The sequence below is a fragment of the Phyllobates terribilis genome, unplaced genomic scaffold (assembly GCF_046119375.1).
Source record: "Phyllobates terribilis strain yellow unplaced genomic scaffold, ASM4611937v1 Scaffold_12__6_contigs__length_324123572, whole genome shotgun sequence".
NCBI lineage: Eukaryota > Metazoa > Chordata > Amphibia > Anura > Dendrobatidae > Phyllobates > Phyllobates terribilis.
The window spans coordinates 165896340-165908847 of record NW_027362772.1 but is presented as its reverse complement, the minus strand read 5'-3'; the positions used below and the strand labels follow the sequence as shown (position 1 = coordinate 165908847).

Sequence of the window (12508 nt, the reverse complement as noted above, 5' to 3'; positions counted from 1 at the left end):
CCACTATCATGAAGTACAATTCGTCACGAAAAAGCAATCTCAGAATCAGTGAGATCCATTGAAGCGTTCCCGAGTTATTACCTCATAAAGGGACACTGGTCAGAATTGTAAAAATTTGCCTTGGTCATAAATTACATAATTGGCTCCATTGCTAAGGGGTTAAACCAAGTTCAAAACCCAGAGCTGCCATTTCTGTTAATAAGTTAGAGATTGCCTGAGCATGTATACTGGGATGAATTACAGTAAATGTTAAAAGAATGACAAAAACAGCTGGCAGAATTCTCTCTATGATCAGGCACATTGCTGCTGTGTGAGTGTTCTGTCTATTTATTAAGGACATAGTTTAGTAGCCAAAATAGTTCAATATTTGTATATATTTGATTTATTTTTTCATCAATGCGGCTGAATAAGCCTTGTTTTATGACACATTTTACGTTCCATTTTTACTGAAATACATTTCAAAATAAAACACTACTAATTCATATTACTATATTATTACTTTTAGTTTTGCTTTTAGTTTTTAGTATGTGTGTATCTATGTGTGTATGTGTGTATGTGAACGTGTATATGTGTATGTGTGTATGCGTGTGTATGTATATGTTGTATGTATGTGTGTATGTGTTGATGCATGTATATGTGTGTGTGTGTACATGTGCATCTCACTAAATTAGAATATCATCAAAAACTTTATTTATTTCAGTTCTTCTATACAAAAAGTGGAACTCATATTATATAGATTCATTACAAACAGAGTGATCTATTTCAAGTGTTTATTTCTGTTAATGTTGATGATTATGGCTTACAGTCAATGAAAACGCAAAAGTCATTATCTCAGTAAATTAAAATAATTAACAAAAACCACCTGCAAAGGCTTCCTAAGTGTTTAAAGAGGTCCCTTAGTCTGTTTCAGTAGGCTCCACAATCATGGGGATGACTGCTGACTTGACAGATGTCCAGAAGGCAGTCATTGACACACCCCACAAGGTCTCAGAGTCTGGAGGAAGAGTGGAGAGGCCACAATCCAAGCTGCTTGAGGTCTAGTGTAAAGTTTCCACCATCAGTGATGGTTTGGGGAGCCATGTCATCTGCTGGTGTAGGTCCACTGTGTTTTATCAAGACCAAAGTCAGCGCAGCCGTCTACCAGGAAATTTTAGAGCTTTTCATGCTTCCCTCTGCCGACAATCTTTTTGGAGATGGAAATGTCACTCTCCAGCAGGACTTGGCACCTGTCCACACTGCCAAAAGCACCAACACCTGGTTTACACACAACAATATCACTGTGCTTGATATGCCAGCAAACTCGCCTGACCTTAACCCCATAGAGAATCTATGGGGTATTGTCAAGAGGAAGATGAGAGACACCAGACCCAACAATGCAGACGACCTGAAGGCTGCTATCAAAGCAACCTGGACCTCCATAACACCTCAGCAGTGCCATAGGCTGATCGCCTCCATGCCACGCCGCATTGATGCAGTAATTGATGCAAAAGGAGCCCCGACCAAGTATTGAGGGCATTTACTGACCATAAATTTCAGTAGGATAACATTTCGGATTTTAAAATAATTTTTCAAGCTGTTGTTATAAAGTATTCTAATATACTGAGATAATGACTTTTGCGTTTTTATTGGCTGTAAGCCATAATCATCAACATTAACAGAAATAAACACGTGAAATAGATCACTCTGTTTGTAATGACTCCATATAATATATGAGTTTCACTTTTTGTATTGAAGAACTGAAATAAATTAACTTTTCGATGATATTCTAATTTAGTGAGATGCATCTGTATGTACGTATGTGTATATACATGGTTAAGAGTGTATAAGTGTTTCTGCATGTATGCATGTGTGTGTATGTATGTGTGTATGGGTTTGTATGTTTGTACATGTGTTTCTGCATGTATGCATGTGTGTGTATGTATGTGTGTTGCAATTACATGTATATTTAAAATATGAAAAATGTATCTACTCACCTGAAGTTAAATGTAATGCAGGTAACAACATACCTGAAAGGTAAAATATATTCAATTAAAAGCAAAACAACTCAATTTTTATGATTAAATCACTTAACTAACATGGAAAGAAAAATAACAGCATTTTCTGGACTTTAAGAACACATTCATACAAAGCACTGGTGCTGCTGTTTCCTGTGGTATCGACTAAACTACAAGAAAAGCTTAGCACAGTGTGTGTGTGTTACACACATACTTTCATACAATACATTCTTTTATTTTAAAACACAATTAACTTACCAAGCTCCATAATTAAGGATACAGATGGATTTATATACATGATAAAAAGGCCTAAACAGTGACAAACTAATAGAGAGAAGTCTCTGTCCATGAGGACTTATAATCTATGAGGGAAAGGAGATGGAGACAGTAGGTGCAGGTAGAAGCTGCTTAGTAGTAGTTGGTGGTTGCCAACTGAAAATGGGCATTTCAGGAGCATTACCGTTGCCACTCAAAAGCATTGAGTATTTAGTGCAAAGAGCCAGGGACAGGTCACACATTGCCCACCTACCGTCACAGCATCAGGGGGATCAAAACGTTGTAGATAAGGCAACCTGCCTGACCATGCATATTGGTTCAATACAGACACATGTACAACACTGCTGTTATACTATGTGAGATTTATGTATTTTTTTAAAAAAACAACAAAAAAATTGGCAATTTTCACTCTGCCGATAAGCCAAGTACTAAAATTATACTTTCTGCACCGATGACTTTTCAGCAGTCTCGTTATCATCAATGACACATAACATCACTATTTACAGTAGATAACACACAGGATTCAGAATAGACTATGTCACTGCTCCCCATTCCCATCACAATGAACTTTGCCCAGATCAGAGCGTACCCATAAATCATATCAACAGTGCCAGAGTCAGTGCCACTCTATTGTGTCTAGTGTCCATTTGACTGCTGAAAAAAACAGTAAGTATGAGTATGTTTTTTTTAACCAATTCAGGAGCTGGCGATTCTTCCCCTACATTTTTTTTTTGTACTTCTAACGGCTCTAAAAAAAATGTCACATTCAGATATTTAAAGCACTACTACAGTGATATTTTTTTTTACTTTACCGCTGGAGTAATGCTTCAAATCTAAGTCCTCTGCTTCCTGTCTTATACCGACCTTCCAGCGTCCTCTCCTGTCAATCTCCCGCAGATTGTGACCTGCCAGCTGCTCCAGTATTTCACGGAGCGAGCCGGAGACCAGAACTCCACATAAGTCCATGACAGCCTCGTTCTGGCTCTCATAGGCTTGCATTGAGAAGTTGTGACATTGCTTCTGACTTCTGACCAGTCAAAAGCTGCGCTCACAAGATGGCGCCACAGGAACGTAGAAGCATCAAAAAGAGTAAAGACACTGGAGGGTAAGTATATTAGTAGCAGCAGAGACCTTACATTTAAAGCACCACTCCAGAGCTGAAAAAAAAATCCCACTGGAGTGGTGCTTTAAATAATGTTTTCAACTTTTTTCCCCATACATGGTGCCTAATTTTATATATATATACAGTATATACACTGCTCAAAAAAATAAAGGGAACGCTCAAATAACACATCCTAAATCTGAATGAATGAAATATTCTCATTGAGTACTTTGTTCTGTACAAAATTGAATGTGCTGACAACAAAATCACACAAAAATCATCAATGGAAATCAAATTTATTAACCAATGGAGGCCTGGATTTTGAGTCACCCCCAAAATTAAAGTGGAAAAACACACTACAGGCTGATCCAGCTTTGATGCAATGTCCTTAAAACAAGTAAAAATGAGACTCAGTACTGTGTGTGGCCTCCACGTGCCTGCATGACCTCCCTACAATGCCTGGGCATGCTCCTGATGAGGTTGCGGATGGTCTCCTGTGGGATCTCCTCCCAGACCTGGACTAAAGCATCCGCCAACTACTGGACAGTCTGTCAGCTGGTGGATGGAGCGAGACATGATGTCCCAGATGTGCTCAATCGGATTCAGGTCTGGCACACTCCAGCCACATGAGGTCTGGCCTTGTCCTGCATTAGGAGGAACCCAGGGCCAACTGCACCATCATATGGTCTCAGAAGGGTTCTAAGGATCTCATCTCGGTACCTAATGGCAGTCAGGCTACCTCTGGCGAGCACATGGAGGGCTGTGCAGCCCTCCAAAGAAATGCCACCCACACCATTACTGACCCATTGCCAAACCGGTCATGCTGAAGGATGTTGCAGGCAGCAGATCGCTCTCCATGGCATCTCCAGACTCTGTCATGTCTGTCACATGTGCTCAGTGTGAACCTGCTTTCATCTGTGAAGAGCACAGGGCGCCAGTGGCGACTTTGCCAATCCTGGTGTTCTGTGGCAAATGCCAAGCATCCTGCACGGTGTTGGGCTGTGAGCACAACCCCCATCTGTGGGCGTCGGGCCCTCATACCACCCTCATGGAGTCGGTTTCTAACCGTTTGTGCAGACACATGCACATTTGTGGCCTGCTGGAGGTCATTTTGCAGGGCTCTGGCAGTGCTGCTCCTGTTCCTCCTTGTACAAAGGTGGACGTAGCGGTCCTGCTGCTGGGTTGTTGCCCTCCTACGGCCCCCTCCACGTCTCCTGGTGTACTGGCCTGTCTCCTGGTAGCGCCTCCAGCCTCTGGACACTACGCTGACAGACACAGCAAACCTTCTTGCCACAGCTTGCATTGATGTCCCCACCTGGATGAGCTGCACTACATGTACATTTTTCATAGTCAAGAAAATACAGAAAAATCTTTAAATGAGAAGGTGTGTCCAAACTTTTGGTCTGTACTGTATATATATATATATATATATATATATATATATATATTTTTTTTTCTATTTATTTTTTTTGCTATCGGGGGAAAATGTCAAGAAAAATGGGATCCATGCTTTTTATTTTTTTTTAAGACCACAAGGAACCATTAAAGAACATTAAAAATTGTTTTACTATTTCCATAAAAATTATTTTTAGATATTGGATGTATTTTTTTAAATAGGGGTGGGGTTAGAAACAATTCGGGCTTGTAGACTTGTAGTGTCTCTTTTTAGTTTTGTTTTATTCTTTTATTTTCATTTTTTCTATTTATTTTTTTCATTTATTTCACACACTGTGCCCAAATTAGGTTTTAAAAGACCTTTTGGTGGGTATTTTGACATATATACATAGACTTATTTATATATTATACGTACAGTGGGTACGGAAAGTATTCAGACCCCTTTAAATGTTTCACTCTTTGTTTCATTGCAGCCATTTGGTAAATTCTAAAAAGTTCATTTTTTTCTCATTAAAGTACACTCTGCACCCCATCTTGACTGAAAAAAAACAGAAATGTAGAAATTTTTGCAAATTTATTAAAAAAGAAAAACTGAAATATCACATGGTCATAAGTATTCAGACCCTTTGCTCAGTATTGAGTAGAAGCCCCCTTTTGAGCTAATACAGCTATGAGTCTTCTTGGAAATGATGCAACAAGTTTTTCACACTTGGATTTGAGGATCCTCTGCCATTCTTCCTTGCAGATCCTCTCCAGTTCCGTAAGGTTGGATGGTGAACATGGTGTACAGACATTTTCAGGTCTCTCAAGAGATGCTCAATTGGGTTTAGGTCAGGGTTCTGGCTGGGCCAGTCAAGAATGGTTGCAGAGTTGTTCTGAAGTCACTCCTTTGTTATTTCAGCTGTGTGCTTAGGGTCATTATCTTGTTGAAGGTGAACCTTCGGCCAAGTCTGAGGTTTTTATCCAGGATATCTCTGTACTTGGCCGCATTTATGTTTCCTTCAATTACAACCAGTCGTCCTGTCCCTGCAGCTGAAAAACACCCCCATAGCATGATGCTGCCACCACCGTGTTTCACTGCTGGGATTGTATTGGGCAGGTGATGAGCAGTGCCTGGTTTTCTCCACACATACCGCTTAGAATTATCACCAAAAAGTTCTATCTTCATGTCATCAGACCAGAGAATCTTATTTCTCATAGTCTGGGAGTCCTTCATGTGTTTTTGAGCAAACTCTATTTGCAGGCTTTCATATGTCTTGTACTGAGGAGAGGCTTCTGTTGGGCCACTCTACCATAAAGGCCCGACTGGTGGAAGGCTGCAGTGATAGTTGACTTTGTGGAACTTTCTCCCATCTCCCTACTGCATCTCTGGAGCTCAGCCACAGTGATCTTGGGGTTCTTCTTTATCTCTCTCACCAAGGCTCTTCTCCCACGATTGCTCAGTTTGGCTGGATGGCCTGGTCTAGAAAGACTTCTGGTGGTCCCAAACTTCTTCCATTTAAGGATTATGGAGGCCACTGTGCTCTTAGGAACCTTGAGTACTACAGAAATTCTTTTGTAACCTTGGCCAAATCTGTGCCTTGCCACAATTCTGTCTCTGAGCTCCTTGGGCAGTTCCTTTGAGCTCATGATTCTCATTTGGTCTGACATGCTCTGTGAGCTGTGAGGTCTTATATAGACAGGTGTGTGCCTTTCCAAATCAAGTCCTATCAGTTTAATTAAACACAGCTGGACTCCAATGTAGGAGTAGAACCATCTCAAGGAGGGTCACAAGGAAATGGACAGCATGTGACTTAAATTTGAGTGTATGAGCAAAGGGTCTGAATACTTATGACCATGTGATATTTCAGTTTTTCTTTTTTAATAAATTTGCAAAAAAATTCTACATTTCTGTTTTTTTCCAGTCAAGATGGGGTGCAGAGTGTACTTTAATGAGAAAAAAATGAACTTTTTAGAATTTACCAAATGGCTGCAATGAAGCAAAGAGTGAAAAATTTAAAGGGGTCTGAATACTTTCCATACCCACTGTATATACATCCATGGTAAATTGAATGGTATAAAAAAAAAACCATGATTTGTCCCATCAGAAAGAGAATAAGTTATAGTTCTTGGAAAAAAAGGGGAGGTATAAATGAAAGTTCAAAAATCAAAAATACATCATCCCTGAAAGGCTTAAATCTAGACATCAGTTTATAATGTGAGGATGAGGGTATAATTTGTCCCTAAATTTACAGGCAATATATATATTAGGAACTCTTAGTCCAGTGGTTAAAGCTGGTAGAGTTTGTGTAGATTAGTATATTTGTAAACATACAATTATCATTTCATGCTATTTATATACATTTATATGTTTTTATTAAAATATTGACTGACCCAAAACAAAGGTACAAAAAGTTTCAGGCTTTACGTAATGAATGATAAAATTGTACAACCCAAACTCACTTTAGTGCAAACCAGGAAGCATAAAACCTTACAACATGTACAGTCTCTACAATGCTCGATGTAGTGTATGAATATAGTTATACTTCTAGCCATTTATATTACAAGCTTCTACTTACAGAAACATATTGTGAAGAAATTTGAGGAAATCATGTATCGGCCGAAGAAAACCAAAGAGACCCTTTGAGATGCCGGAGTTGAATGAGGGAAGTTCTTCTAAATACATCTGTGTATTTCTCATGACTCTGAGCTCACGCTTCCTGTTTCTTCTTATTCCGTGACCGTGACACTTTTAAAATTCTCTTGTAAGACATTTCATATCTATAAATATTTACTCAATCTCTAGTTTGCACATAGACAAGTGCACAAATATTGTGGTGCAAAACAGATGATGACCAGAGTCATTATGAAACAAAAAAGATCCCTTTGCTCCCTAAAACAACACCTGTACAATAATAATTGGGGGCACAGTTGCAGATTTTGGGAACTAGGAGCTTGAAGTTACATCATTGCACCAAATTAATCTTCCTGCAATTGTAGAGAGAGGGGTGCAGCTCCTGGAGGCCATTGATGAAAAATGGGCTGTGCCTTCAGTTTGAGGAACTTATGTCATTTCTAATGTACAACTGCTTCGATTCTCATAGCAGCATTTTTACATAAAAAGCAACAGCTGCAACACTAAGTGGTTGTACAAATGAAGGAAAATCCTGTTAATCCCTTCCCTACATTTCCTGTATATGTAAGGTGCATGTCTGGAGTGGGTATATGTAGCGGGTAGTGTTGAGCGATACCTTCCGATATCAGGAAATATCGTATCGGATTGGATCGGGCCGATACCCAAAAAGTATCGGATATCGCCGATTCCGATACCGGAAGCCAATGCAAGTCAATGGGACACAAATATCGGAATGAAAATAAACCCTTTCTTTCCTTGTAGGTTAATTCTACATGAAGTAAAACAACTAAGAATAATGTAGAATGACATGAAAAGCCGGGAATTCATCAGCGCATACACCGGTACCCGACAATTTACAACAGAAAGAATAGAGCTTCACACATAGATTAGATAGATAGAAACATGTCAGTCACATATATATGAAGTACAGTGACAGTGTTGCTTACTGTACTTGTCATTTAGTGTAAAGGATTTATTAAAAAAAAATATTAGTGTTTTCGTGCACAGTCTCTTTAAAAAAGCCGGCCGGCAATTCAGCATCTGTACCCGACAATTTATAACAGACAGAATAGAGCTTCACACATAGATTAGATAGATAGAAACATGTCAGTCACATATATATGAAGTACAGTGACAGTGTTGCTTACTGTACTTGTCATTTAGTGTAAAGGATTTATTTAAAAAAATAATAGTGTTTTCATGCACCGTCTCTTTAAGAAAGCCGGCCGGCAATTCAGCAGCGGTACCCGACAATTTATAACAGACAGAATAGAGCTTCACACATAGATTAGATAGATAGAAACATGTCAGTCACATATATATGAAGCACAGTGACAGTGTTGCTTACTGTACTTGTCATTTAGTGTTAAAATAAAGGATTTATTTAAAAAAAAATTGGCGTGGGGTTCCCCTTAATTTTAGGCTCTAGCGGAGGTTAAGCAGACAGCTGGGGCAAATGTTTGAAGCCTGGGAAGGGGGTAATACCCACGGAGCTTCCCAGGCTACTAATATCAGCCCCCAGCTGAACACCTAGCCTTTACTAGCTATTAAAATGGGGGAACCCCACCAAAAAAATGACGTGGGGTCCCCCCTAATTTAATAGCTAGCAAAGGCTAGGCAGACAGCTGGGGGCTGATATTAATAGCCCAGGAAGGGAGCCATGAATATTGGCCCCCTCCCAGGCTAGAAACACCAGCTGTCAGCCGCCCCAGAAATGGCGCATCCATAGGATGCGCCAATTCTGGCACTTAGCCTCGCTCTTCCACGCTGCCCTGGTGCGGTGGCAGGGGGTAATAGGGTTGGGGTTGATGTCAGCTTATAATGCCAGCTGACATCAAGCCCAGGTTAGTAATGGAGAGGCGTCTATAAGACACCCCCATTACTAACCCCATAGTCAAAGTTAAAAGAAAACACAAACACCCAGAATAAAGTCCTTTAATTGAAATAAAGACACAATTCTTTATTGTTCTAAATTAAACCATACTTACCATCACGCCCATTCCAGCTGAAGCCAACGATCTCCTGCAATAAAAGTAAAATAATAAAGCAACCTCATCCTTACCTTTCCATGGTTCCCACGACAGCTTCAGCTCTGCTACATCGAGATGACAGGCTGGACCGCAGCAGAACGCTGCCATCCAGCCTGTCATCCCGCAGACACTGAGAAGCGCAGGCATGCTTGCGCTCCTCAGTGTCTCTCTGTGACGTCATCCAGATGAGCCGAGTTCATGTCCAATGAACTCAGCTCACCTCATGCACGTCACTGACAGCGTGGGAAAATTCTCCTGCACTCAGAGCTTCAGCGTGAGAATTCTCCCACGCTGTCAGTGACATACATGAGGTGAGGTCATGTCCAATGAACTCAGCTCACCTCATGCACGTCACTGACAGCGTGGGAAAATTCTCACGCTGAAGTGCTGAGTGCAGGAGAATTTTCCCACGCTGTCAGTGACGTACATGAGGTGAGCTGAGTTCATTGGACATGACCTCGGCTCATCTGGATGCCGTCACAGCCAGACACTGAGGAGTGGAAGTATGCCTGCGCTTCTCAGTGTCTGCGGGATGACAGGATGGATGGCAGCGTTCTGCTGCGGTCCAGCCTGTCATCTCGATGTAGCAGAGCTGAAGCTGTCGTGGGAGCCATGGAAAGGTAAGGATGATGTTGCTTTATTATTTTACTTTTATTGCAGGAGATCGTTGGCTTCAGCTGGAATGGGCGTGATGGTAAGTATGGTTTAATTTAGAACAATAAAGAATTGTGTGTTTATTTCAATTAAAGGACTTTTTTCTGGGTGTTGTGTTTTTTTAAATACTTTACTAGAAATTCATGGTGGTCATGTCTAATATTGGCGTGACCCCATGAATTTCGGGCTTAGGGCCAGCTGATAATGCCAAGCTGGCCTTAACCCCTTTATTACCCAGTGAGCCACCGCACCAGGGCCCTGGATGAGTTGGGTACAGCGCCAGAAGATGGCGCTTCTATGAACGCGCCATTTTCTGGGGCGGCTGCGGACTGCAATTTGCAGCGGGGGTGGCCCAGAAAGCTTGGGTCTCCCTGCGCTGCGGATTCCAGCACCCAGTTGCCTAGTTGTATCTGGCTGGGCACAAAAATAGGGCGAAGCCCCACGCATTTTTTTTTTTAATTATTTCATGAAATTCATGGAATAATTAAGAAAAAAAGGGCTTCCCTATATTGTTGTGTCCAACCAGGTACAAATAGGCAGCTGGTGGTTGGGGGCAGCCCATTCCTGCCTGCTGTACCTGGCTGGACACAAATATAGTGCGAAGCCCCACGTCAATTTTTTTTTAATTATTTCATGAAATAATTTTTTTAAAAAAGGGCTTCCCTATATTGTTGTGTCCGGCCAGGTACAAATAGGCAGCTGGTGGTTGGGGGCAGCCTGTTCCTGCCTGCTGTACCTGGCTGGACACAAATATAGGGCGAAGCCCCACGTCAATTTTTTTTAAAATAAATCCTTTATTTTAACACTAAATGACATTTGAGGAGTTAATAAAGATGCAGTCCCTAAATTATTATTTATTTTTTAATTAATTTTTCCCAAAACTTTTGACGTGGGCTTCGCCATATTTTTGTATGCCAGCCAGGTACAGCATCCAGCTTCTATGAACGCGCCATTTTCCGGGGTGGCTGCGGACTGCAATTTTCAGCGGGGGGGGGGGGGGGGGGGCAGAAAGCTTGGGCCTCCCTGCGCTGCAGATTCCATCCCCCAGCTGCCTAGTTGTACCTGGCTGGACACAAAAATAGGGAGAAGCTTCACGTATTTTTTTTTTTTAATTATTTCATGAAATTCATGAAATAATTAAGAAAAAAAGGGCTTCCCTATATTGTTGTGTCCAACCAGGTACAAATAGGCAGCTGGTGGTTGGGGGCAGCCCGTTCCTGCCTGCTGTACCTGGCTGGACACAAATATAGTGCGAAGCCCCACGTCAATTTTTTTTAAATCATTTCAGGAAATTCATGAAATAATTAAAAAAAATTGATGTGGGGCTTCGCCCTATATTTGTGTCCAGTCAGGTACAGCAGGCAGGAACGGGCTGCCCCCAACCACCAGCTGCCTATTTGTACCTAGCCGGACACAACACTATAGGGAAGCCCTTTTTTTCTTAAGTATTCCATGAATTTCATGAATTTAAAAAAAAAAAACGTGGAGCTTCGCCCTATTCTTGTGTCCAGCCAGGTACAACTAGGCAGCTGGGGGCTGGAATCTGCAGCGCAGGGAGGCCCAAGCTTTCTGGGCCCCACCCGCTGCAAATTGCAGTCTGCAGCCGCCCCGGAAAATGGCGCGTTCATAGAAGCGCCATCTTCTGGCGCTGTACCCAACTCATCCAGGGCCCTGGTGCGGTGGCTCACTGGGTAATAAAGGGGTTAAGGCCAGCTTGGCATTATCAGCTGGCCCTAAGCCCGAAATTCATGGGGTCACGCCAATATTAGACATGACCACCATGAATTTCTAGTAAAGTATTTAAAAAAAACACAAACACCCAGAAAAAAGTCCTTTAATTGAAATAAACACACAATTCTTTATTGTTCTAAATTAAACCATACTTACCATCACGCCCATTCCAGCTGAAGCCAACGATCTCCTGCAATAAAAGAAAAATAATAAAGCAACCTCATCCTTACCTTTCCATGGCTCCCACGACGGCTCCAGCTCTGCTACATCGAGATGACAGGCTGGACCGCAGCAGAACGCTGCCATCCAGCCTGTCATCCCGCAGACACTGAGAAGCGCAGGCATACTTCCACTCCTCAGTGTCTGGCTGTGACGGCATCCAGATGAGCCGACAATGAACTCGGCTCACCTCATGTACGTCACTGACAGCGTGGGAGAATTCTCCTGCACTCAGCGCTTCAGCGTGAGAATTTTCCCACGCTGTCAGTGACGTGCATGAGGTTAGGTCATGTCCAATGAACTCGGTGCACCTCATGCACGTCACTGACAGCGTGGGAAAATTCTCACGCTGAAGCGCTGAGTGCAGGAGAATTTTCCCACGCTGTCAGTGACGTGCATGAGGTGAGCTGAGTTCATTGGACATGACCTCGGCTCATCTGGATGCCGTCACAGCGAGACAATGAGGAGCGCAAGCATGCCTGCGCTTCTCAGT

At 41.9% G+C, this 12508-nt stretch overlaps 1 protein-coding gene across 2 annotated transcripts in view; it reads right to left on the bottom strand.

The window, feature by feature from the left end:
• The window catches only part of LOC141173173 (uncharacterized), a 213610-nt gene extending 205824 nt beyond the window's left edge, over nucleotides 1-7786 (bottom strand). The window contains exons 1-2 of one of the 2 annotated variants that reach the window (XM_073657806.1): nucleotides 7326-7786; nucleotides 1974-2006 (exon numbers count right to left, since the gene is read on the bottom strand). In XM_073657806.1, coding sequence (XP_073513907.1) covers nucleotides 1974-2006; nucleotides 7326-7359 — 67 coding nt within the window. In that variant the 5' untranslated portion in view covers nucleotides 7360-7786. The remainder of the gene's footprint in view (nucleotides 1-1973; nucleotides 2007-7325) is intronic. The other variant, XM_073657805.1, reaches the window with a different exon arrangement.
• Between the last annotated feature and the right edge of the window lie 4722 nt (nucleotides 7787-12508).